The sequence below is a fragment of the Microplitis mediator genome, chromosome 7 (assembly GCF_029852145.1).
Source record: "Microplitis mediator isolate UGA2020A chromosome 7, iyMicMedi2.1, whole genome shotgun sequence".
In the NCBI taxonomy this organism is placed as follows: domain Eukaryota; kingdom Metazoa; phylum Arthropoda; class Insecta; order Hymenoptera; family Braconidae; genus Microplitis; species Microplitis mediator.
This window is the reverse complement of record NC_079975.1, coordinates 2749667-2776915: the sequence shown is the minus strand read 5'-3', so window position 1 is coordinate 2776915 and position 27249 is coordinate 2749667. Positions and strand designations below refer to the sequence as shown.

General features: G+C 30.7%; 3 protein-coding genes across 6 annotated transcripts; 1 reads left to right on the top strand and 2 right to left on the bottom strand.

Moving 5' to 3' along the window:
• Window positions 1–312: 312 nt before the first annotated feature.
• On the bottom strand, window positions 313–6597 carry LOC130671217 (dual serine/threonine and tyrosine protein kinase-like). 2 transcript variants are annotated; one of them, XM_057474974.1, is made up of 5 exons: window positions 6161–6597; window positions 5655–5861; window positions 3073–5559; window positions 2851–2994; window positions 313–906 (listed from the first exon to the last, which is right to left on the bottom strand). In XM_057474974.1, exons 2-5 carry the CDS (start codon window positions 5779–5781, stop codon window positions 884–886), a joined length of 2781 nt encoding a protein of 926 aa, XP_057330957.1. In that variant the 5' UTR covers window positions 5782–5861; window positions 6161–6597; the 3' UTR covers window positions 313–883. The 2 variants fall into 2 exon arrangements, with proteins under 2 accessions (XP_057330957.1, XP_057330956.1); XM_057474973.1 differs by lacking the exon at window positions 313–906 and having other exon boundaries at window positions 1297–2994; window positions 6161–6596.
• Window positions 6598–6786: 189 nt separating this feature from the next.
• Window positions 6787–16873, top strand: LOC130671216 (protein lap1-like). Of its 2 annotated transcripts, XM_057474972.1 has the most exons (12): window positions 6787–6905; window positions 7350–7571; window positions 7861–7916; window positions 8032–8367; window positions 9442–9608; window positions 10065–10200; window positions 11293–12294; window positions 12521–12711; window positions 13259–13351; window positions 13437–14621; window positions 14699–14770; window positions 16074–16873. In XM_057474972.1, exons 5-12 carry the CDS (start codon window positions 9453–9455, stop codon window positions 16248–16250), a joined length of 3012 nt encoding a protein of 1003 aa, XP_057330955.1. In that variant the 5' UTR covers window positions 6787–6905; window positions 7350–7571; window positions 7861–7916; window positions 8032–8367; window positions 9442–9452; the 3' UTR covers window positions 16251–16873. The 2 variants fall into 2 exon arrangements, with proteins under 2 accessions (XP_057330955.1, XP_057330954.1); XM_057474971.1 differs by lacking the exon at window positions 7861–7916.
• A 4739-nt stretch (window positions 16874–21612) lies between these two features.
• Window positions 21613–27184, bottom strand: LOC130671220 (lipoamide acyltransferase component of branched-chain alpha-keto acid dehydrogenase complex, mitochondrial). Of its 2 annotated transcripts, none has more exons than XM_057474979.1 (6): window positions 27043–27184; window positions 25502–25737; window positions 25327–25436; window positions 23429–23984; window positions 22946–23344; window positions 21613–21957 (listed from the first exon to the last, which is right to left on the bottom strand). In XM_057474979.1, exons 2-6 carry the CDS (start codon window positions 25538–25540, stop codon window positions 21727–21729), a joined length of 1335 nt encoding a protein of 444 aa, XP_057330962.1. In that variant the 5' UTR covers window positions 25541–25737; window positions 27043–27184; the 3' UTR covers window positions 21613–21726. The 2 variants fall into 2 exon arrangements, with proteins under 2 accessions (XP_057330962.1, XP_057330963.1); XM_057474980.1 differs by lacking the exon at window positions 27043–27184 and adding an exon at window positions 25847–26003.
• Window positions 27185–27249: the final 65 nt, after the last annotated feature.

The window sequence follows — 27249 nt, the reverse complement described above, 5'->3', positions numbered from 1 at the left end:
TCAGTTCGCGCATTTTTTTAAATTTAATTAATTTATTTATTTAAAATTTATAAATTGTCTCATTTCTGCTCTATACTCATAAATAAATTCATTTATTTTTATGAGTGAATGTAGCTGACATCAAATTTAAAATCATCAATAAATAGAGTAAAAAATGAATAAAATAAAATTTTTAAAAAATGCGCATTTAAAAAATTTCAAAATTCATAAGTGCATTTTTTAAAAATATTATTTTTTTAATTATTTACTCTATTTATTTATTAAAAAAATATTTGTCTGATGTCTGCTACATTCACACTAATTTATTTTTCAGTTACAGCATCAAGCAGCGAATCTGACAAAGTGGGAAAATCATTTTTGCAATTAAAATTGCTGTTGGAAAATGATGGTAAAATAAAAGATTTATTTACGGAAATGACACTCAGTCAGTTCTACAAGTTCCTCCATGACCTAGAGCAGGCACAAAATAACTTCGACTTACTGTCTTAGTCATAAATAAATCATGTATGTCATCAGTATAAAAAATATCATTTTTATTGAGTACAAAAATTAATATTTATATAAAATTACTTATCACATAATCAGTACAGAAGCACTACAACTATTTGCAGTTATTCAAAAAAAATCAAACTGATAAAACTAATTTTCACTTGAAACATTAATTAAAATTAATATCATTACTAACATAAGCGCGTAACTTAAAGATAAAGAGTAAGTAAAAAAAAACGAAATATTTTGTTATTGTGTCTGAATTTTTCAGGAGCACGGTCTTGATTTGATATCTAATTTTAAAAATCCAGTAGATATAAACTTTTTATTTTTCGTCTTCTCACATCTCATTTTAAAAGTTGATTGACCCACAATCTAATTAATCGGCTATTAATTAATCAGAGTAACTAAATACATCTGAAAAAAAAATTATATATTCGATAATTTTAGTATCAAATTATTATTTTTTATATAATTATTAAAACTAGGTCATTGAACTTAATTAATTAATCATTTGAAATATATATTATTATTATAATTATATATAAAAACAAAAATTCATTATTTCCAGTTGATTACCCGTTAAAAAAATATATTTTTAATCAAATTATCACATTTTATTATTAGATTATTTTGTTTTTATTATAAATACTAAATACTGATAAATATTTCTATATATTATATATATTCAAGGTTCATAAATAATAAAAAATGAAAACAGAACAAATTTATAAGCAAAACAAAATAATAAATATATATATTTATGTACAGGGATAACGATAGACGAATGACGAACAACGAAATTATAAAAAAATATTTATTTTTAAAAATATAAATTTTTTATTTAAATATTTACAGTTAATTTATTTATTAACAAAAATTTATTTCATTTAAATGTTAATACTAAATAATTTATTTAACAAAAAACAACATTTCGTTTTCGCCATCGACTACGAAAAGCATAACAAGTTTATAAACATTATTAGTACTCAGGATTACGCTATCTAACAAAAAAAGTTAATGCGTGACAAATGGGACACGAGTGCTATCACTTTCAATAATAGAGTAGAAGTAGTAGTAAAAATAGTAGCAGTGGTAGTGGCAGCAGTAGCATTTAAATAAATTTATGTTAACAAAAAGTGCTAAGTAATTTAAAATAACAGCTAAGATAGACTACAAATGCGGACAATATTTACTACGCTATCTACGGGCTCTAATTTTATTTTATTTTATCACGAGTTATTTTATAAATTAATCAGAAACGCACTTTGTATTTAAATAGTTGTGGCAATAATTTAAGAATTTAAATTAAATGGGTTGATAATTTCTTTGGAAAAAAAAAAATAATAATAAATATTTTTAGGGAAAGTAGAAAATTTAAAGCTTTTGAAAATTATCACAAGTTCCTTGATAGCCAGAGTTTCTGATCAGAAAGTTGATGTACATGAGTATGATACTGAAAATAGTCGACGTATTATTTTTGGATTATTTTTCAGAACGATAAATTATAAAAAAAAAATTGCACCTACAGTTTTTTGAATTTTTTAAATGTGCATTTTTTTTTTTCACTTGATTTGTTGAAACAAAAATTCGAAAATTATTGTCTATCAACTTCATGATGGTAAAGTTAGCAGACATTTGAAATTAACAAAATTTTTTTTTAACAGATAAATAATAAAAAAAAAATATTTCTAAAAAAATGCACACGTCGGAAATTTCATAAACTATACGTGCAATTTTTCAAAATATTTTTGTCAATATTTATTTTTTTGGTAAAAAAAATCCAAAAATTTTTAAATGCCTGCTAACTTTATAGTCATATCAATTTCAGGATCATGTACATGAGTTGCGATCAACTTGACGACAACTTTCAGTCTCTGTAACTGTTGACCACAAGTTTCCCAGCAACGGCGACAATCTACTGCCGCAACCTGCCAACTTTCTGATAAATTTTCAGTCAACTAGTAGGCAAAAGTTACAGAAGCTGATTGTTAATTTTTACGGTCAACTTGGCGACAGGTTGCGGCCAACTTGGCTATCAGGGATTATTAATTAAATAAATTTTTCATTGAAAGATAAACAGTCTTAGACTAAATACCGACAAAGCAGTCTTGATAACTAATAATTAAAATTCGCGCATTTGTACGTAGAGATTCGAGCAGACACTAGTGTGAAATAAATTAGTCATATGGAGAGTAGGATATTTTAGAGGACGTAGAGGTCTACGTTTTAGAAGAGGACTTGATACAGTTCCTCTTTGATTATTGGGTTCACCGAGTGCTAAAGCAGGATTCCTCATCGAGGACGAGGACGAGGACGAGCTGTGCTGTTTGGTTGCGTCGGGTTCAGCCGTCAACTTGCCTAAGTCTGCTTTGTCGCGTATCAGCTCCAGGACTGGCAGGATCGCGCCTAGAAGTGGACGTCGGGACGGCTCGCCGGCCCAGCACTGCTCCATTAGTTCCCAGCACTCGTCGTCGAAGCTCGCCAGCCTTTCTGGACGTAAACCTGATCATAAATTTTAATTACTGATACTGTTGATACTGTCATTAATTAAAAATTTTTTTTTAGAGTTAAAAGTATCACCTTTGCGAACGCTAGTCCAAAGCTGTTCTTTGTTATGAAATTGCTCGAAGGCAAATGGCATCTTGGTGTGTCCAGCGCAGATGTACCAAAATAAAATACCAAATGCGTAGACATCAACGCTGCTGTCGTAGTGCCCAGAGAGTAACTCCGGGGCCATGTGGACAGGAGTTCCGACGACACTCCCGCTCATCATGGCCTCAGTTATACAAAAACCTAGATCTGTTAATTTAGCGCGATTTTCCGTGTCCAGCAGGACATTCTTCAGCTTAATATCCCGATGGACGAGCCCTTGAGAGTGCAGATAGCGAATCCCCTCGAGCACGTCGATAGCGATCTGTATCCTCGTAATCCAGGGCAGCCCAGCCCGTATCCCGCAGTACAAATCACGGGTCATGCGGTCGGTTATCAGTAAGACAGCAGCTCCCGCTCCACAGCCACCGCCTCCGTAACTGTAATCGATAATCGAACCGCGCAATTTAACAATTCTCTTATGATCCGGAATTGATCTTGTGTAGTAAAACTCCATTGCCAAGTCGTTCCAGTGTCTTTCATCAGGCGGCACCACGGATTTAACTGCGCAGGGACCTGCTGCACCTGGCCAAGCATCGCAAGCAAACACGACCCCGTACTGACCTCGTCCAATTTCCTTTCCCTGATGCGGGATTCCATATCTTACCAAGTCGCTCATCGACGTTGCCTCCAGCGCGAGCTTAGCAAGTCTGGGCGCGTGTATTTTACGTATTGCAACTCTCTGCTCTTCAGTCCGCTCCAATTTACCCGAGTAATGATTTTCCAGGGATCTCAACGCCGCGTGAAATGCATCATGTGAAGCTTTTATTTTATCGCGAAATTGTGTCGAGATAGTGCGCGCTAATCTAGCAGCGCACAATGAGTTTAGTACGTCTATTGTCACCCGTCTACGCCAGGTTTCATCTAACGTCGGGGTCGGTGACCATGGCAGTGGTATTGACTTGAACAGTTGTCTCAGACGTTCAATAAACGAGTGTACCAACGACGGCGACGAGTTATGCAACTCAACATTATAAGCCGCGGATAATATCTGTTTCAGTGCGTCGCTCGCCAGTAAATTTGCGTCATGATTATTTGAGTCGTAACTTTTTTCCAACTCAAGCAAGCAGCGCTGCAGTGTGCCGACAAAAGTTTCCCTTAAACAATTAACAGACGTAACTAGTTGTCGTGCTACTTTCTCACTCAGACGTCTAAACACTAGTCTCTGAACTTCTGTCGTTGCTGTACGTACAGTCTTACACCACTCGCGGCGAGATTCATCATAAGATCCCTGCTCATTGTCATTCAGATTATTGTTTTGGTACTGATAAGAATCATTTCTCGATCCCGACAAATCCTGTTTCATTTCTTGAATGATATTATGGATCAACACTGCGAGTTCGTCTTGATTTTTATTAACGACGTTCATCAAACTTGCATACAACTCGTTTTCTTTTTGCTGAGCGTACTGAATTCTACGGGGAGTAATTTGAATTTCGCGCGCCATGTCAAAGGCACTGAGAATAAATTTACGTAGAGAATTTGTTTGAATTTCAGTCAAGTAATTACTCGCGTTAACGAGGTAGGTTTGAAGGCAGCTGCGTGTAAAGTGAAGGACCCGGTCGATTTTTTTGTAAGAATCGACAAAGTCGCTGGCACTCACATACTCGCTGCTGACTAGCCAAGTCATCTGCTGATCAACTTCCACCGGGTCTTCGACGCGTAAAAAACCCAGGCCTCCTAATTGGTCGAGCCAAGTTCGACCCAAAGAATTCATTTTCTCTAAACTGAACCCGTCTTCTTCTTTTTTATCATTCATTTCATCATTCTTAACATTTATTACGTTACTTTCAGTTTGACTTTGCAGACGATGTTGCTCCGACTCGGTCAGATCACCTTCGACTCCGTCAATCACAACATTAGCCAACGAAGAAACAAACAGTACCGGGTTATACGGATAAGTTTCTTTCAATTCTCTCAACTCCTCAGTATTTAATTCCGTCAGCGGGTAATCACCCAGTGCGTACAAAAAAATTGGCAAAATACCCAGCGCTCCTTTGGCCAGTGTCCTTATTGCCGCGACATCGGGGACCACAAATATCTGGAGACCGTCTTTGAGGACCGCTCTGTCCAACTTGACGTCCAATACCGTCGGGCAATTCAAGTCCTCGTTGCAAGATCTGTTTAAATCTTCAGCTGTCAATGATTCCCATGATTTTTCCGCGGCCTGACTTCCGTCCACGACTTCGTACTCCAGTCCCAGTGTCAGACTGACGTTATTCATCTGACCATAACTAAATTTAATCCACCGCCATGATCCATCAGTTACTGGCAGGACATCTCGCGCCAACAAACGATTCACCAAAGCAGCTTTCGACTTGGAATCTTGTCCCAGTATCACAATTGCCGGGTGATTATCAAGAATATGAGTCAGCCGCTCCAGAGTTAAGGAGGGTAATAACTCATCAATGATATTTTCTAGAAAATACAATCAATTTTTATTATTATTCAATCAAATCACTGGTATAAAATCAAATTTAAATAATTACTGGCATTGAAAAAAAATAATTTACCTTCAGGAAAAAAGTTTTCATGATTGATAACATCTAAAGTGCGCTGAGTTTCCTTGAAAATATGCCGCAACTGATTGCGATTGCGTTGATACCGACGGAATTCTTGCGGTAATTTACTCAACATCATTGAAATTAACAGAGATTTAAAATCGTGAGTTAATTCGCTGCTCCTGAAGTAAGAGACTTAGCGGCTGTGGTGTTCATCACCTAAATGACAGAGCACAAGTCCCGATATATTAAAAATGAACATGATTCTTAATTAACTTAATATATAATCACTCATTAATACTCTTAGATAATGACGTGAGATAGGATTACTTATAAATAATACAGTTCATCGTGTCTTATGAATCCAGACGTTTAAATTTTAATAAAAGTGATTAAATAATCTTATCATTTTTACATTTTATTAGCACATACATTTTAGCAAATCATTTTTTAAATTTAATTAATAGCTAAACGTCATAATGATAAATATTAATATTAATATCTTTATAAATTCTTACTTTCGACACGATAACCTCGGGTTAATTAAAGACATTAAATAATAACTTTAATTATTATGAAAATTTAAATGCTCAAGTGCTGCAGTTTTTTTTTTAAATAATAGTTTTTAATATTTGCTGATTATTTTCAGAGTAATGACCGCGTAAACACAAACATTTCACTGGCAACTGTCATTAGTTTTTTAAATAATTTTTTTTAAATCTTCTAGGAAAAATGTCCTTGGAGATGATAAATTTTTTTAAATATTTAAATTTAGTGTTGGCTGCTGCCTTGAACTTGAATTCCCAGCATTTGTTGATCTTTGTACTGATTGATGGAGGTACTGAATAAATAATAATAAGTGTTATTATTATTATTATTATTTGTACTGCAACTCCAAGTAATTGTTCTTGGTATCACTCTGTACATAGAGATGTATTGTGCTGAGGACAACAATAAACTGAACACTGAGCACTATAACTGAGCAAGAGCAAGTGCCAAGTGATATTATGAATGAAAAATATATAATAATTGTAATTTAAAAAAAAACAATGCAACTAATAATATAACCTCGTTAACTAATTTGAAAATTTGACGTTTGGCGGCAGCAGTTTCTTGACGTTTAGTTTTTGTTTTTATTTATTGTCTTATTGTGATATTTATTTTTATTTATTGTGGGATAATTGATCTATTTAAATAATAATTAATAAAAGTTATTAAATAAATTTTATTTATTTGAACAGGAGTCATTTTTTTAAAATTCAAGTTTGTCATTTTTTACTTTTCATTATTTAAATTTCGAGTAATAAGTAATTACATTATATATATATTTTTTTTCATATATTTATATATTTAATTATTGATTTATTAATTAGATTTAATTTTTAATTACATTTATAATTAAGCAGCTAATTATTTTATTAATATTATTATTTTTTAAATATTTAAATTATTTTAAAAGCGGGAAAAATTTTTAATTTAAATTTAAAAAATTTTATTATTTAGTAATTTATTATAATTATTAAATATTATTTATTTATATATATAATATATATACACATATATATATTATGTGTATATATATTATATATATATAGTAGTTTAAATAAAAAAAAAAAAAGGCGCGAAAATGAAAATAAATTTAAAATAAAAAAGTAAATAAAATTATAATTAAATATGAGTAATTAATTAAAATAATAAATAATTTAGCTACGGCACTGTGGGTATAAAAATAAATATTTTAAAAAAGAATAACCGCGACAGTAGCGCTGTTGATAGCTATTTCACGAAGTTTATTTAGTATGGACCAGAGAGAGAGCCAGAGATAGAGCCAGAGCCAGAGCAGAAGAGTAGAGAATTAGTGGCAGCAAGAGGGATCAAAAGAGAGCAAGAGCAAGAGCAAGCTAAGCTGGTTGTCAGTTGTCAGTGTTGGTGAGTTAGTTGAGGGTGTAGAGATCGTTTCCGTACGTAGTGTAGTGTGTATAGACGTTGATGATGATACAGCGATCCCAGTGTTAGAAGTAAACCCATACCACAGGCACAAGCAAAGCCAGCTGCCAGTGACGGATCACTTTGAACTCTGAAGAAGCTCCGTTAGCTCGAGCATCGTGATCCTTCAACATACACACTACACTACACCATAAAATATTTCATTACACTAGTTATTATATCAGCTTCAGTGGTTCTCTGATCCGATCCATTTGAAAATAATAATCCGTAGGTGATTGTTTTAAAATTCCCTATCGATCATCCCCGTGGCCGCGGCACAATGGACTGGTAGGCCAATTGAGTGTTTAATTTCCTATAAAAATAATATACACGACAATGATGGTGATGGTGCCATCTTTATTATTAAATTATCTCACGCTCTCAATTATTTATTTCCTTGCAGAAAAACCGTGAGGATGACGCTGACAAGTTCACCTGCTCGTGGTTCATATTCGTAAATTGTTAATTGTGAGCTGATATTTATCTGCTGGTCGTTATTAAGTGCTGGGTTTTTAATTAAATCGTGATCATACGGCTGACTGAGCACAAGTTGGGGTCATTGATTAATTGGATTTACGACAACGACCAGCAAGACGAAGAGGATGATGTGCCTGAGACCCAACCGAAGAAAATCAAATTATATGTCTGTTATTTTATGTAATAATCGTGTGTGATTTTTTTGTGCTTGACGTTTTAAAAAAATTGCACATGCTGTTCGTCGGTTCCTGACGATTGAAGGGTATTTATTATTATTATTATTATTATTATTATTATAAATAATAATTGACAGTTAGGGTAGAAGTTGCATTTGTGGCCACTGCTCTATTTTTTGACATTTAATATTTTAATTAATAAAAAAGTATAAAAGAAAAAAAAATTTTCATCGTAGTACGGTAATTAAATTGTCTTCTAATGAATTAAAAAAATTAACTGTCATCGCGTACATAAAGAATGAATTTATAAAATTTTTTTGAGGAGCAAAGGGGTCTGAGATACAAAAAAAAAGAGGATATTTTTTTTCGGAGTACCTTCGTTATTAAAATTCTTAAAATTTGTGACATTATTCAGCATCATTTCAAGAATATTCTACTAAATTTTCATAAAAAAATATTGAAAAATAAGCCAGTGGTAGTGGGGAGAGACGAGTCTCTTAAAAAAAAAGTCCTCATGTAGACAGGATAACTCATCTCTGGTGAAAATTTTTCGGAATTTTCTCTGCAAAACTCAGTTCTAAAGTTCTAAAGACTTTTTCAGTTTTTCAGAGTAAAGTCCGAAAAATTTCCACCAGGGATGACTGATTTATCTGAAATAAAAAAAACCAAAAAGATTTCTTTAGTACATAAGTTTATCTCGGATTTGAACGAAGGAATAAATAAAATATTCATTCGAATTTTTGGTAAAGGTGCAATCAAAACTGACTTTTGCCAAAAATCGATCCTTTTGTTTAATTAAAAAATAAGTAGTTATTGAAAAAAAAAATCCTTCGTTCAAATCCAAGATAAATTTGTGTACTAAAGAAATCTTTTTGGTTTTTTTATTTCAGATGAGGCAGTCATGAGTTATCCTGCCTACAGCATGGAGACTTTTTTTTAAGTGACTCGTCTCTCCCCACTACCGCTTATTTTCTAATATTTTTTTATGAAAATTTATCAGAATATTCTTGGAATGATGCTCAATAATCTCACAAATTTTAAGAATTTTAATAACGAAGGTACTCAGAAAAAAAAATCAGTGGCCAAAAACGGTACCTCTACCTCAGGCCTAGTTTAATTAATTAATAAATAAATAATTTATTAAATTATTATGATTACAGACGTATGTGAAATGGGTAGTTCTTGGTGGCAGTGCACTGCATGTTTGAGAGCACAGGAAGAAGACATTTGTGAACTACAACTCAATCATTGCAACCTTTATGATGTACCACCAGATGTGTTCATTTATGAGAGGACACTGGAGATGCTTTATCTTGATGCCAATAGAGTAAATTTTATTATTATTTCTTTTAATTAGCAACTGAGTAATCAGACTCCTGGATAAAAAAAAACAAGTCGTTTGCTAGATTAATTGAATTATTTATGGTAAAAAAAGAGCTGAGTAGAGATAGAGGAATTAAAATGCTAAAAATAAGTAGAGCACTTGTCTAAAATAGCAGCCGAGTTGATAGATTTTATTTATTAATTATTAATTTATGGGAGTAGACTAATGGAAGTGGTTATTTAAAGTTTGTAAAAGTTGTAGATAACTTTTTAAATAATTAATTTATAAACTTTGTACTGCAAAGTAATGCGGGAGTTAATAATTTAAGTGTTTACTTAAAGGTCCAGATGTTTTACTTTCAAATATTTATTTTATTTAAGATTGCTTGTTTATTTTTACTTATAATTGATTAATTAATTAATTAATTAAGTATCTAATTGGAGTTATTTTTTTTTGTAGATAAAGGATTTACCGAGGCCATTATTTCAGTGTCATGAATTACGCGTATTGTCGTTAAGCGACAATGAAATTACGACATTACCACCCGCCATAGCATCACTCATTAATCTTGAGAGTTTAGATCTCAGTAAAAATAGTAAATATATTTTTTTTTTTATTTATAATTTTTTTTTGTACACAGAAAATCGGCGCAAAAAAAAATTTTTACTATGAAATGAAGACAAAAATTTTATTAAGACTAGAAATTTTTTCTTGGCTTAATAAAATTTTTATTTTTAATGCAAAAAATTTCTTAGGACAAGTAAAAATTTTTCTGTGTAGAAAAATAAAATAGTGAATTGTGTGACAAGGAATGAAATAAAAAAACTTTAAACTATGATGAGGTTGACTGCCATCAGAGTCTGAAATCATTTTTTATTCCGCCGCAAGTTTTTTTTGTACACAGAAAAAAAAGAATTTCTCGGCGTAAGAAAAAATTTTACTATGAAATGAAGACAAAAATTTTCTTAAGACTAGAAATTTTTTCTTGGCTCAATAAAATTTTTAATTCTTAATGCAAAAAATTTCTTAGGACAAGTAAAAATTTTTCTGTGTAGAAAAATAAAATAGTGAATTGTGTGACAAGGAATGAAATAAAAAAATTTCAAACTACGATGAGGTTGACTGTCATCAGAATCTGAAATCGTTTTTTATTCCGCACATATTTTTTATAATTTAAATTTAAACATGCCTAGAATTTAAAACTCTAGCCAATTGAATGATTCAATTTAAGACCAATAGCGCATCGAAAAATTTAACTGTCATCTCAATTAATTATTTTGATGCCTGCAATTCTAACAGAATCAAAGTCAGGAAATTATTTAGTTGACAGAATTAATTATTTAAAATCCGTTCTATTCCATTGGTCTTAAATTACGATCCTGAAGTTAGCAGACAATTAAAAATTTTTGGATTTTTTTAAGACAATTAAATTCGAAAAAAAAAAAACTAAAAATATGCACATGTAGAAAATTTAAAAGACTACAAGTGCAATTTTTTGAAATATTTTTTTTTATAATTTATCGTGTTTTAAGAAATCCAAAAATTATTAGACATCGGCTAATTTCAGTATCACCTTAAATTGGCTAGACAGATATTTAAATTTATTCTTAATTCAGTTTTAAAAATAAATATTCCATTTATTTATCAAAAAATCATAAATTAAAATAATAATTATTAAAATTTTCAGGCATAAAAGAGCTACCGGACAATATAAAAGAATGCAAAAATTTACGGTCAATAGACCTGAGCGTAAATCCCTTCGAGCGTTTTCCCGAGGCAATAACCCACATAACAGGACTGCGTGAGTTATATATAAATGACGCATACATAGAGTACTTACCAGCAAATTTCGGAAGACTATCAGCATTAAAAACACTTGAGTTACGTGAAAACAATATGATGACCCTGCCAAAATCAATGAGTCGTCTCGTAAATCTCCAGCGTCTCGATATCGGGAATAACGATTTCACCGAGTTGCCAGAAGTTGTCGGTGATTTAACAAATTTAACCGAACTGTGGATTGACGGTAATGATATACGACGTATTCCTCCAAACATCGAGCAGCTGTACCGTCTAAATCACTTTGACTGCACGATGAACTCTGTCGACAGCGTGCCAGCTGAAATTCAAGGCTGGCGCGACATCTCAATTATTAATTTTTCCTCAAATGAAATTCTTCAGTTACCCGACTCGCTCTGTTATTTACGTACAATAGTAACATTAAAAATAGACGATAATCAATTAAATTCACTGCCAGATGATATTGGACAGATGTCGAGCTTAGAAGAGTTGATAGTAACTAAAAATTTTCTCGAATATTTGCCGTCTTCGATAGGTTTACTCCGTAAGTTGCATTGCCTGAACGCGGATAATAATTATTTGCGTTCGATACCACCGGAGTTAGGGAGCTGCAGTGCGCTGTCACTGTTGTCATTGCGGTCAAATAATATAACGAGTGTGCCACCGGAAATAGGACACTTGTCATCGCTCTGTGTTTTGAATCTCGTAAATAATTGCATACAATTTCTGCCGGTGTCGATGCTTAACTTGAATAATTTAAAAGCTCTTTGGCTGAGCGACAATCAGAGCCAGCCGCTGGTGCCTCTGCAGCAGGAGTTCAATCACGAGGAAGACATGATGGTGCTGAGTTGCTTTATGTTACCTCAGAAACAACGTAAGGAACTTGAACGTAAGTCTATACTTGTATTTATTGGTGTTATAAGAAATTCTTGAAGACTCGGTTGATTAATTTTAAAATGTTACGCTGCTAGTTGAGAGTGAGGTGGTGGATGAGGAATGAAAGGGTAAAGTATAATTTAAAACGAGGTTTTGTTATTTGGTAAAAGATCATTTTTATTTATTTATGGTATTAGTTTTATTTATCTGGGGTTTGGGTTTGTGTTTAAATTATATAGAAATGGAGCAAGCAGTGGGACCAATTTCCGGTTCAATTGTCGGGACTGGAAGGAGAATTTGTTTTGCCACGGAATTAGAAACAGAGGTCCCGAGACAACTACATCGTGCACCTACCCCGTATCCTAAAGAGCTTCGTAATTTGGCTCGACATGCGCGTAATCTTCATCATCAATCTATACACGATCAAAGAGTAAGTATCTAATTTTTTAAATCTATTTTTAGTAAACGATAGAAAATTAATTTAATTTGCTATAGAGTATTTTTGAAAAATTTTCCTATACGTTTTTTTTTGTTGTCGTAAATTTGGAAATAATTTTTATGGTAATTTTTGTCGATTTTATGGAAATTAATTATTTACAAAATTTTATTTTCATGGCTTGCTATTTTTTTGAATAATTTTTTCATTAAGTGACAGTTCGATTAAAAAAAAAAAAATTTTACCGATGTCATGAATATTAAAAATTCTTTTTTAAATTTTTTAGTAGACAGTATAAATTTAATTACTGAATTGGTCATGTATTTTTAAAAAATTTGACCAGAATTTTTTATAATTTGTAGAAAATAAACATTTTTAGTTGAGAATTTTTGTCGATTTTATGGAAATTCGAAATTTTGTAAATTTTACTTCCATGGCTTTTTTTTAAATGATTTTTAAAATTAAGTGACAGCTCGACTTAAAAAAAATTTAACCGATGTAATGAATTTTAAAAAATGAAATAAAATAATTTTTTATTCAGATTCATATGGAACGAGAAGGAATGATCAAAGAAGCTGTTGTAGCTAAAGCAGTGCCGATGATCAGCAGCATAAACCACAACTCATACCACGAAGTATATAAATAATATACGAAATTTTTAAAAAATATGAACAATAAATACAAATTAAAAATAATTTTAATTACTATATTTATTACAGAACTCTTATTTAGTATCAAGAGATCCAAGTAACATTCAGCCGAACCAAATTGACGGCCCGAGTCCAGATTACTCTGAAGAAAGTCGTCCAGTGCTGGCACTGGAAAAGTCACCGGAAATCCGCGAAGCCAAGTGCATCCGTAACCCGCAAACTAACGAGAGTCTCTCGCGACCGCCGACGATTGCGGACTACGTGAGCTCGACTTGGAAACCCGAGGAGTACTCGCGGACAAACACCGCCAAGATCGTCGAGTCCGAGAAGCTCGCGGAGGCTTACAAAAGTCCCACTGACTCTAACGGGATTGAGTCTCTGGGTAAACCGGGCACTGAAATCCCATTAGCGCCACCGCCTTATCACATTGCCGCGGCTTTTTCAAAGCAGGCCGCGTTTTTCCAACAACTGAATCGTCTTAATGCTGACGCTGATGCTGATGGCAGAGGAATCGGAGGAGGCGGAATTGGAGATTGTGGTAGAGGAGGATTAATTCCGTACCATAATGACAATCATTTATCGAATTCATTTAGGAGTAAAGACAAACGTTTGATGAACATGAGCAGCAATAGCAATAACAATGATGATGTTGTCGATGGTACCAGCAGTATCATCGACACGTCATCAATTATTAATGTTAATGATCAAGACAACCGCAATTTTATATTCCGCGAAGACAAACCCAGTAGGATACCGATAATGCGTAGTATTAAAAATCCCGATTGTTCTATTTCCCTGTCGGACAATGATTCGGTATCGATTAATGAGAGAAATGTTTATTCAAGTCAAGATGACTACGACAGATATCGTGATAAAATTCAAAGCGACATCAACACGCCGACCTCGCCAATCACTGGTAGAAAATATCGCAGCCCGTTATCGTCAGGTCACAATCAGCTCCGACACTCGGATCGCTCGTGGAGATTCAATGGCAATAAAGATGAAATGTCACCTTCACCAGTCACTCACCAGCCTCCGTCGCAACAAACTGACATGCATGTTTACACCCCCTCACTTGATAATTCAATTGAATTACACAGTGATAAAAATAACTCAGGTCGTAGCACTCCTGTATCTGTCTCTATGTCTATGTCTAATAATATTAATTATTCATTAAATAATAGTGGGTCTGATATTTATAAATCTAAATCGAAAATAAAGTGGATGTTTGGTCAGCATAAAAATGTTAATGTGGTAATTCATATTTTTTGGTAATTTTTTATTTTTAATTTGTAGATAATGGAATTATTTATTTTTTGTTTTCATTTCAGATACCAGTTAAAGTTAAAAAAAATCCTGGACTTGGCTTTAGTATTGCCGGGGGCTTAGCAGGAAATCAAACTGTAAGATTTATGTTTTATTTACGCAGTTTATTATTTTTTATTGATTTAAAAAATTAAGCTCTCTAGCGGATCTGTATTTCTACGGCAAGTTCGCAGTATTTTTACCGTAACACTGCAATATTTCACTCTACGGTAAAATGTCATAATTTTGCAGTAAATCTGAATGGTTACAGTGAAGTACTGCAATGTTACCGTACATCTGTGGTAAAAATACTGAACTTTACCGTAAATTTGCGGCGAACTACCGAAATTTGACCGGAAATACCGTATCGTACTGCAAAAGAGCGTAATTCTACGGTAAATTACGATAATTTACCGCAATTCGCGGCATTTTTACCGTAACATAGCGCAATATTTCCCACTACAGTAAAATGCCGTAATTCTGCAGTAAATCTGAATGCTTACAGTGAAGTACTGCAATGTTACCGCACAGTTGTGGTAAAAATACCGAACTTTACCGTAAATTTGCGGGGAATTACTAAACTCTCACCGGGAAATACCGTAATTTTGCAATAAATCTGAATGTTCACGGTGAAATACTGCAATATTACCGCACATTTACCAGGAAATACCGTAATTTTGCAGTAAATCTGAGTGTTTACGGTGAAATACTGAAATATTGCCGCACATTCCCTAGCGGATCCGAATTACGGTAAATACAGTGATTTACCGTAATTTACGGTGCCTAGCAGAATTACCGTAGATTACGGTAATTTACCGTAAATTACCGCAATCTGCGGCAAACTGCCGCAATTTTACGGCACCTAGCAGAATTACCGCAAATTACGGCAACTTACCGCAATTTGCCGTAGATTACGGTAATTTACGGTAATTCTGCTAGGCACCGTAAATTACGGTAAATCACTGTATTTACCGTAATCCGGATCCGCTAGGGTTTGCAATAAAATACTGAACTTCACCGTAAATTTGCGGTGAATTACCAAACGTTTACCGGGAAATACCGCAATTTTGCAGTAAATCTGAATGGTTACAGTGAGATACTGCAATATTATCGCACATTTACCAGGAAATACCGTAATTTTGCAGTAAATCTGAGTGTTCACGGTGAAATATTGCAATATTACCGCACACTTACGGTAAATTACCGCATTTTGATCGTAAACTACTGCAGGATTGCCGCAAAATTTATGATAAATTACCGCCTCTTTGCCATAAAATATCGCAATTTGCCGTTATTCTTCCGAATACTGTAAATTACAGTAAATACTGTAATTAGAATCCGCTAGGGTCGAGTTTTTATGATGAAAAACCATTTAATTATTATTTATTTGTTTTAAAACAGGGAATAATAGTAACAAAAGTAAATCCAGATGGACCAGCACAAGGAACATTACGTCCCGGTGATAAAATCCTTGAAGTCGATGGAATTGATTTTTCGAATTCTGATCATGATCGTGCAGTTGCTATTTTAAGATCAACTGGCGACGTTGTTACGATGCTGATTAGCAGGCATCAGTAAAAAAAAATAAATAAATAAATAAGTAAGCAGGATATAAGAATTAAAACAAGAAAAACAAATTAATGGTGAGTTTGTCATGACAGTTCTTTAGATTAATTATTTTTTTTTAATTAATTGTTTTCCAATCTCAACATTAGACTGAAAAAGTATTTTCCGTACTCCGCATAAAATTATCGCAACAATTTAAAATATAATTGTGATAACTTTACGTAAAAAAAAAAAACAAAAAACAAAAAAAAATATCTGAGTATTTAATCAATTGTGTTTTCCATGAAGTGCACAAAACAAAACGTACCTTTTGTATTTTCAAATAATAATAATAATAATACTAATTATTATTATTATTATTATTATATATATAAATATATACATATATCTACTACGGAGGATTTAGTTTTTGTACTCGAAAAAAAAGAAAAAATATTTCAATCCATTATAAACTTAATTATTATTATTAGGAATATTAATTACTAAATTCAATATAAATTAGCATGCGCACATTAGTTACACGCACATATTTATATATTTTTCTCAATACTCACTAATTTAAACTAAATTAATAACTTTTTTTATTTAACTATAAAACTATTTTATTTTTTCACCTCTAGATTAGCGAGTGATTAAATAAAATGGTAATTTAATTTATTAATTAATTAATTAATTAATTATAATAATAAATATATATATTGTATATTATTATATACAAAAATTTACTTTAAGAGAAATAATAATTAAAAGTCAAAGATAAATGACAGACAAATGCCAAGAAAAATTATAAAAGAAAATAAAAATATTCTTCTATGTGCCGTAATTTATAAATATTTAAAAATTAATAATAATAAAAAAAAAATATATAAATTATAATAAACTGTTGTCTAACAATTAGATATTTATATCACTGGTTAAAATGCAATTGTCGGTAATAAATCCAGGAGATATTTAATTCGCGGGTTGATTTGAATTCAATTTTTTTTGCGGTTCATTTTCTTTGACTGATTATTTGACTACGGGTTGCATTTAAAATTTATTTTGGCTTCAGAAATTATTTTTTTATTTTTATACGGCACTTATTGTTTTATTAAATACAGTCGACTACCCGCCATAAGCCTCTTTCCCTCAATCGGGAGTTACTGAGTCGTAATAATTTCCCACACTTAAGAAGAAACTCTAATGAGTTTCGTACCAGAGCCCGCCCGTGTAAAAAAATTATTGTTCATAATGAATTTAGATAAATTTTATCTCGAAACTCAGGTCGTCACACAACTATGACTTTCATCATGAATTTGTATCAAGAACTTTAATAACGTCAAAAATATGACAGTAAAATTTAAATCCAAGTGATCCGGTTCATTCACTAAATTAATTTTACAATTGAAACTTATTTCCGTAACTCAAGTACTAGATAGAAGAAGTTCGTGGTAATTTCTGAGTCGATAAATTTGACAAAAGATTTAATTCAGTGAAAAGTCAGTCAAGTTTCTTTCCGTCATCCCAAGTCCAGTTCAAAGACGTAATAAATTAATTTTAGAATTGATACTGATTTACTACACGGAAAAAAAAAAATAGTAGTCGAACTCCATTAACTCGGACGGTTAGTTCACGGAGGAACGAAAATTTCTTGTAATTTCCGAGTTAACGGATGCCCCTTCTTCCTTAAAAGGAAACTATGACGCATGCGCTCTTACATCTACATGAATGATATGTAGATAAATATAGACAGAGTCATACAAATATATAGTATCGGGTGGGAGACTGCGCAGCTCGTAGTGGGGGTCAAGATTGAGGAGAAGTTCCAAGATAATGGAATCTGAGTTAATGGAGTTCGACTGTAGTGGCTACTCTCTGGGATAGTACTGAATATTTTCTGTAAAAAAAAATTTCAGACAGTACTGTATGCTATCTAGACTATATCCACTACTCTCTGGATAGTACTGAGTACTATCCCTTACAGTAGTAGATATAGTTTAGATAGTAGTGGATACAGTCTAGATATCATACAGTACTTTCTGAAATTTTTTTTTTACAGAAAATACTCAGTACTATCCCAGAGAGTTGCCACTACTATTTTTTTCCGTGTAGACGAAAAGTTTGAGCAAATTCATGATAAAAGTCATATTTGTATCACGATCTGAGTTTCGTTATGAAATTCAAACCCAAATTTATTATGAACGACATTTTTTTTTACCCGGGCGTTATAAGCCTCCGTTAAAATTCTCAAAATTATAAACCAACAACAGGAAAAATAGACAAATTAATGATGAAAATTTACTGTCTATGTTTCGCGGATGATAATTTAATAATTAGTAAGTAAAATATAATTTATTGTTGATAATTGTAATGATGAATTATATTAAAAGCTTCTGTTACAATTTAAAAGTTTTATTGAGCATTAAGTTGATCAATAAAATTATTATTTTAATTATTTTTGTAATCAATACCGTAATTATAATTATTATTTGTCTAAAAAGATAAGTATTTATTTTAGCGCCATAAGCACCAGGAAAATCGGGATACTCGCGTGTAACAAAATGTTAATATGACGTTTAAAATTATATAAAATAAACACAGGCTTATAACGGGTAGTCGGAACAAAACTACGCACGGTGGGAAGACTGAAATTCTAAAAATTTCCCATTCGTCACCTGGACCAGGCTTATGACGTAGTCGGCTGTATTTAAAAAATCTCCTGGTAAACTATTATATAGTAATAAAAAAAACTAAAAAATTCTAACGTGGTTGTTCTCGAGAATAAAATAATAAACTTGTACCTAAAACTTATGCTAAATAATCAAAGTCACTAATTTTTAAAAATATAAATTGAGTGACTGAAAACTATAAGACTAATCCTTGCATATAAAAGAGAGAAACAAAATAATTAATAAATAAATTATTTAATATTAAATAATAAAAAAAAATTAATAACTTCCCAGTGATACGATAGATCTAAGTAGCTTTTCTGTTATTTAAATGATAATTTAATAAATTATAAATATTTAAAAATTAAATTTTCGACAAAAGTCGATCAGACTTCGCTGTTAATGTATTGATTAATGTATTGTATTTGTTTTTGTTATTAATTGATACATTAATGATGAAGAGTAGTGGAGAGAGAGTAAATTGTCGTGTATTTATCTATAGCAATAATAAATAAATTTATTTTATTTAATAACAAAAGCGTAATGCTGCCATAGCTAAACGTTCCATTGGTTTCTCTCTTATTACTATTATTTTTATTATTAATTATAAGATAAGTAATTATGTGGTTGCGATATTACTCATTTCTGGTTGTAGAAAATTGTTGGTTGGTCTTTTTTTGGTTGCAGGGCATCCTCAGCCATCTCCTAGTTTTTTGAATTTTCGACGACCAACTGATGGCCGTATTAAAATTTTATTAATTAATTAATTAAAAGTCAAAGCATTGATTAAAAAGACAAAGTAATGGAACTTGTTCTGGGGAGAGACTGAACTTTAGAGCTGCCCCCACTACGCATCATTTCTAAACTGCGCATGCGCGAGAATAAGTGGGAGAAAATTTAGTATCTAGACTAAAGTGGGAGTAAAAACCGAAAATACCCGAAGTTCACTCACGGCAGGATTTTACGATTTTGCCGAGAAGTAGATTTAAAAAAATTAATTAAAGTTGTCATCAATTAGGAGCCAAAAGAAATTTGGTAAATAAATTTCAGTTTTCATCTCAATATTAAAATTTGAAATGTAAAACTTTAGGTTAAAATTTATTTAGATTCCAGTTTGGATGCATTATGAGGTCTCTCCCACTTTTTCTTACGCATGCGCAGTTCAGAAATTATTGGTAGTGGTGGCAATTGTGAAGTTCAGTCTTTCTCGGGGTGAAGTTCATGTTGTCCCTTTTCCAATTAATGCATTAACTTTTTTTTGATTAATTAATAAAATTTTACTACGGGTATGACAGTAAAAAGTTAGTGAATATTTTCAAAAACTGGGGGATATTGTCTGAGTATGCACTTAAATTTTATGTACACACTGCAGATTTATTCAAAAAATTATTATTGTAAAATTCTTCATTTTATAGAAAAAAATATATATATTTATATATTTAATTTCAATCCAACTGAAATCAAAAATAAAATTAAGGTTCAGTAACATTTTACCTGAGGGTAAAATGACAGTGATATAAATTTTCAAATCTGAAATTTCGAAAATTCATTTATATATTTTTCAAAAATTAATGCGCCGGTACTTCGCTAATTAAAAGAATAATTTTTTTAAATCGATCTGCAAAAATAAAAAAATAAACAAAAATTTATTTGATTTCTCAAAATATGTGACTGCATAAATACCAAAAATAGACGGAGGTATAATTTGTGTCAGAAATAATTATAAATGCGAAATGTTATTGATTAAAAATAAAAGGATTAATAAAATAAAATAATAAATAAAGAAAAAGGAAAAAAATAAAGCATTTAAAATGTTTAAAACAATAGATGACTAGTCATATATTCGTCGTTCCTCGTGGCCCGATCTATATGTATAACAAAATATATTATATTTATAATATGTATACTCTTTCAATAATAATAATACGAGGTCAAGTAATATCCTCGTGCGGTTATAGTTGTTGAGTTATAGAGATTAATATTTAAAAAAAATCCACGGGTGATTAAAAATACTCAAACTTCTCGATCAAAATAAAAATTTTTAAAATTACACAGAAAAAAAAGAATTTCTTGGCGCCAAAAATTTTTACTCATTCCGAAAAATTTTTTGAATTTTCAATTGACACTGAAAATTTTCTCGAGCCAAAAAAAAAATTTTTACTTGCCCTCAGAAACTTTTTGAATGTTGAGTTGGCAGTGAAAATTTTCTTGAGACGAGAAAAAATTTTCTTGCGCCTAAAAAAATTTCTTGAGGCGAGGAAAATTTTTTTTAGTTTTAAAAAACTTCTTACTTGCCTTCAGAAATTTTTTGCGGTATGAGTTGGCAGTGAAAATATTCTTGGGGTGAGAGAAAATTTTCTTGAGCCAAGAAAACTTTTTTTTTCTGTGTATAGATAAATAAATAATGTTTTGACATAAGAATTAAATGGGAAAAAAATATTCTGTATATAAAAAGAGGGTGACAATGCTCTCGATCAATACCTCTTCTACTTCAAACTTGACAGACTGACTATGTTTTTTGGATGATTTGTATCTAAGTAGATAGTTTTAAATCATGTTAGAATTTTAAATATTATTATTATTATAAATATTAATATTATTATAAATAATAAATAAAAAATAACAATAACTATTATTTAAATCTATGGTTGATTAATAAAATATATTGGAAAATGTCATGTCATGAGACGGGTTTGGATGTAAATAAATATTTAAAAAAATATATGTCTATATATAAATATAAATATATTAATAAGTCTCGTACTTGATCCTTTATATATTTATAACAAAACGATTTAAATATTGTTGCGGTTTGGAGTAGAAATTAATTATTTAGTTAATTACAGCATCAGAAGATGGGGATTTTCTACATAAAATTTCCATTCATTTGAAAATCGCGCCACTGTGGCACCGTCGACAACCCGGTGATCAGCTGCCCAACTTACGGAAACGATATTTGCTGGTGTTATGTTTCCTTTGCTGTCAAAACGTGGTAATTTTTGTACTCTGCCAATCACACCGATTATTATTTGCGGTGGGAGGATCATTGGCTTCGCGTATGTTCCCCCAATCTGTAATTTATTTATTTAATTATTAATAATTAAATTCCAGAGGACTTATATTCTTATACGCTCTTTTGGTTTTAGTCACAAGTTTAAAACCAAAAGGTCGCATAATTTTTTTTGAATTGCTAATCATACTGTAGACTTATTTTAAATTTAAAAATTTTGAAAAAAATTTAATCTCTGAAAAAGTCTACAAGACAATTGGCAATGAAAAAAAAAATTTTACGCCCTTTTGACTTTACACTGAAAAATCGGGAGTGAATTCAGAGTGATCTGGATTTCAATTCGCATTTACTCCAATTTGGAAATTTAATATTAAAATAAACTTCTTTTAGGAATGAGTTCTACTCCGAACTGGAATTTGAGTATCAAATCAATCTTTTTTTCGGAGTAAATTTTGATAGGAGTAAATAAATAAACAGTCATATCCGCTCCGCATTTACTCTGCGTTCACTCCGCTAATTTTTTACAGTCTCTATAAAATTTCCTAAACCCAAAAGGGCGTACACTGTAAAAAATTTTTTGGACCCGATGTGTAAATGTTTCGGTGTAAAATTTTTCGGGTGAAAATTACACCAAATTCGATGTTAAATTTAGGCGGTAAAAATTTTTACACCGCCATACGTGTAAATGTATAATTCATGATAATTTTCCGTTAAGAAAATTAATCATAAAAATATTGAAATTTTCAAAATACTATTTAATATTTAAATAAAATTAATGTAGTCATTGATTAAGTAGTCAAAAATATTCAATGATTGTTTGTTGCTCATTAATCAAAATTACGACTTACACGAAATGGTGTAAAAAGTAAATTACACCGTGTGAAAATTACACGGATGGAAAATTTACACCGAGAGAATTTCACACCGAATTTTCACACTACATGGCCGTGTAAAGTTCTCCGAGTCCATTTTTACACCGAAATTTTTTACAGTATATATAAATATAAGTACTTTTGGAATTAGTAACGCGATAATATATATGAACTTACAGCTCCAATATTAGACAAAGAAAAAGTCCCACCAGTGACATCAGCAATCGGGAAGGCGGCTTTCTGACCCAGTGCTTGGAGCCGATTAAGTTCCTTGGCGATATCAATAATCCCCAGATTCTGTACATCCTTGATATTGGGAACAATTAAGCCTTCTGTTGTGTCCATAGCTAAGCTAATATTATGAGTTTTGAATATTTTTAGTGCTTGTGCTTGTTCATCGAGCCATGAATTTAATCTCGGATATTTTTCCAATGCTTTTGACGTCGCCTTAACAAAGAACGGAGTAAATGACAATGAAATTCCGTGGCTCGTCTTTAGATAATCCTTTGATTCATTACGTAGCTCCAATAACTTGGTCACGTCGCACTCGTCGGAATAAACGAAGTGGGGAATAGTCTGCAATAAATAACAAACGCGGGCAAATTAAATATTAAATTCAAAATCGATAGACCAAAGCGATTTGTTAAGACCAAAACCCACCCGAGACTGCGACATAGTTTTCCACATGTGTTTCTGATAACCCATCAGAGGAACAATTTCTTCGTTGGCCCTTCTCTCCTCGCTTTTATTCGCTCCTCGGCTGTCGACATTCTGGGGTTTAATAAATTTGCCAGCTTCCAAGAAAGCCAAAATATCTTCCTTAAGAACTCTGCCGGCTTTTCCCGTTGCCGGAACCTCTTTAAGGTCGATATTATTCTCGGCAGCCAGTCTTCTTACTGCTGGTGTCGTAAGAACTTTGGTGTTGTTATTATTTTCCCCCTTGTTCGCCTCGGAAAGTTCATTTGCAGCCCCTTGTATCGGCTCCTGTTTCTTAGTAGCTATTGTTTCTTCATTGACACCGACAACTTCTTGAGAATTGTCATCTGGTAGCTCAATATCAACTAAAGCATCTCCAACAAGTGCCACATCGTCGACTTTATAATGAAGTGCTTTAATTTGCCCGTCGTAACGACTTGTTATTGTTACAGATGCTTTGTCACTTTGTACTTCGCAGATATTGTCAAACTGTGATACTTTATCTCCTGGTTTTACAAACCTGTTGTTATTATTATTATTTTTATTCAGTAGCTTTAAAAATTTATTTAAAAAAAAAATCAATTTTTAAAAATAAAAATTATATGGAATTATAATTACAGACAATATGGGTAAATTTATTATCATCAGAATAATTTGGATACTTAATAAATTAATTTATTATTTTTTTTACTATTGAATCAGATATTTTTGATTTTGAATCGTTTGGTGATAATGCGGTGACATGGAAAAATAACCCATGAGAAATTACTCAGAACAAAATAACCAATGACATTTCTTGTAATAAAATGTCTCTTGAAAAATTACTGATAGAAAAAATAACCCATACAACCTCAGCTAATTAAATCATGACTTATTATTCCTCTTAAATAAAGTGCTCATAAAAAATTACTCACAATAAAATTACCAACGCAAAATGTATCACTATAAAATAACCCATAAAAATTACCCACTACAAAATAATCCATGAAAAATGACCCATAAAAATGACCCACTAGAAAATAATCCATAAAAAATTACCCACAGTAGAATAACCTATGACAAAATGATCCATCAAAATGACCCACTACAAAATAATCCATAAAAAATTACCCACGGTAAAGTAACCCACAAAATAACTTCGACCAATTAATTGATAAATAATTATTACTCATAATAAAAATTACTCAGAAATCAAATACCCAACGCAAAATTTCTCACTATAAAGTAACTCATAAAAATTACCCACTACAAGATAATCCATGAAAAATTACCGATGACAAAAATTACCCACAGTAAAGTAACCCATGACAAAATAACCCATATAAAATAATTTCGACCAATTAATTGATAAATTATTATTACTCATAACAAAAATAGCTCATAAAAAATTACTCAGAAATCAAATACTCAACGCAAAATTTCTCACTATAAAGTAACTCATAAAAATGACCCACTACAAGATAATCCATGAAAAATTACCGATGACAAAAATAACCCATGAAAATTACCCACAGTAAAGTAACCCATATAAAATAACTTCGACCAATTAATTGATAAATTATTATTACTCACAATAAAAATACTCAAAAATCAAATAACCAACGCAAAATTTCTCACTGTAAAGTAACTCATAAAAATTACCCACAAGATAATCCACGCAAAATTACCGACAACAAAAATAACCCATAAAAATGACCCACAGCAAAGTAACTCATGACAAAATAACCCATAAAAATTACCCAAAAAAAAAAATAACCCAGTAAACAATATGGGAAAATATTTAATTAATTAAATTACTTTGCTATGGGTAATTTTAAACCGTATGATATTACCATGACTTTTAAATAATTAAAATAATTTACCATTCTTTAACAGTGACTTCTTTAATTCCCTCGCCAATATCTGATAATTTAAATGGAACCACTGACCCATAATTTATTGAACTTACTGACAATAATCTGCTACCTCTACCCTAAAACAAAAGTAAATTAACAATTAAAAAAATAAAATAATTGCTTATTAAAACTGAATACTTACCAATTTAATAATTGGAAAAAATCTAGCTGTCCAGGCCATAGGATTCAATGAAATAATTATATAGTATTAATACGTACGAGCCTGACTGCTGTTGATATTAAATTAAATTTATTCATAAACACATCTTACTTTCGTAATACTGATAACCACACTCTGTCTCAACTAAATCGCGATTATGATAAAAATTAGCTCTACACAATTTTTTCTGATCCCAATTATCTAAATAATTCCGCGCGCTGAAAATATTCAAATTATTAAGATTTAAATTCAAAAAATAAAATTACTCGAGCATTAAAATAACAAATGACTTAAACAATTATTGTTAAATGTAAATAAATGCTTGACCTTAATGAATATCTAAGTTATCTTCATGTTTAAATTAACGATACGGGTGTACAGTGATAAAGTATTACATTAGTGACTTTTTTTTTTTTTTTGTGTATGTTGGTCGTATATTTTTTATTTTTAAACCATTTTATTTACAATTTAACTCAAACTTATATACTCTCATAACTTTTATAATTAAACAATACATTATTTTATTTTAGTTTTAATTCTCTTTCCAGTGCATTATTATTATTATTTATTATATTTAATGATACTGATATAAAGTGTCTTTATATAAATTGCAATTTTTATTGCAATTATTTTCAAAAAAATATTTTTTTAAACTAATTTTTACTAGGCCTCAGACTAGACTCGTTTTGTAAATAATAATTAACAGTTAACATAATTAATTATTATTTTTAACAATGATTTTAATTAATAAATAAAGTAAAATTTAAATATAAATAATTTATATAAAATTAACAATTAACAATTATTAATTAATTAAAAGTCTTTAACAATTAAAAAAATGTTAATTATGAGAAGTTTTTAAAAATTCAATGATCGTCAATTTGTAAATTAATTATAATTTTAAAAACTGTATAATTTTTATTATAAAAAATTTAAAAAATTTCGCGGTTTAAAAAATCCATTTTTCCCGCCAATATTTATTTTGCATAAAAAACATTTAAGATAAAATTTTTTAAATAAAAAATATTATTTTGCAATAAATAATCGATAGCAATTAATAATTAACTATTTTTTTTTAATTAAGAAAAAAATTTTTCATAAATAATTTAATAAATTAAATATCAAATTTAATGAAAACAATTTTAAAATAATTTTATTGACTATACAAATAGGCCTCGAGTATTTCGATAACTTGAGTTGCATTTGCATAAGTTTATCTGTTACTTTATATTATATATATATATATTTTTTTTTTGTATATTAATAATAATAAATGGCTACTTGAAACTACATTATTAATTAATGAACGATGATAAATAATGATAAGAGTCAACAACCAAGTAACGAGACAACAATGACATAGATGAACAATTGAGTAGAACATGTATACGTATCCATATATATATACATATATATGATAATGATAACAAATACAATAGAATCTGTTATTCTATTTTATCTTTTATTTAATGAAAATCTTTGGTAGATATATTTATTAATATATATATTTATATTGTAAATACCGCATTCATTCGTCGAAAATTATTTGATAATTTGAGTGTAGCATTGACAGGTGTCTATAAACGTTCGAAATTCTTTAGCACGTCGACAATTTTAGGCTTTTTATTTTGTTAATTTAAATATCTTTTATAGATAAACAGTTACACTGTCAAGTCTTTTTATCTTAAGTTATTTTTTATGTTTTATTGACTACTTCTATAGTCTGTCGA

What these genes read in the sequence shown, in the direction of transcription:
- LOC130671217 (XM_057474973.1), bottom strand. Translation starts at nt 5,781, where the DNA reads ATGATGTTGAGTAAATTACCGCAAGAATTCCGTCGGTATCAACGCAAT. An exon ending in TGAAAACTTTTTTCCTGAAG is followed by an intron (nt 5,560 to 5,654) that starts GTAAATTATTTT and finishes TGTATTTTCTAG; the next exon opens with AAAATATCATTGATGAGTTA. An exon ending in TTGGACTAGCGTTCGCAAAG is followed by an intron (nt 2,995 to 3,072) that starts GTGATACTTTTA and finishes ATTTATGATCAG; the next exon opens with GTTTACGTCCAGAAAGGCTG.
- LOC130671216 (XM_057474971.1), top strand. Translation starts at nt 9,453, where the DNA reads ATGGGTAGTTCTTGGTGGCAGTGCACTGCATGTTTGAGAGCACAGGAA. An exon ending in TTTATCTTGATGCCAATAGA is followed by an intron (nt 9,609 to 10,064) that starts GTAAATTTTATT and finishes TTTTTTTTGTAG; the next exon opens with ATAAAGGATTTACCGAGGCC. An exon ending in AGCATAAAAATGTTAATGTG is followed by an intron (nt 14,622 to 14,698) that starts GTAATTCATATT and finishes TTTTCATTTCAG; the next exon opens with ATACCAGTTAAAGTTAAAAA.
- LOC130671220 (XM_057474979.1), bottom strand. Translation starts at nt 25,540, where the DNA reads ATGGCCTGGACAGCTAGATTTTTTCCAATTATTAAATTG. An exon ending in GAAGTCACTGTTAAAGAATG is followed by an intron (nt 23,985 to 25,326) that starts GTAAATTATTTT and finishes TAATAACAACAG; the next exon opens with GTTTGTAAAACCAGGAGATA. An exon ending in CTTTGTCTAATATTGGAGCT is followed by an intron (nt 21,958 to 22,945) that starts GTAAGTTCATAT and finishes AATAAATTACAG; the next exon opens with ATTGGGGGAACATACGCGAA.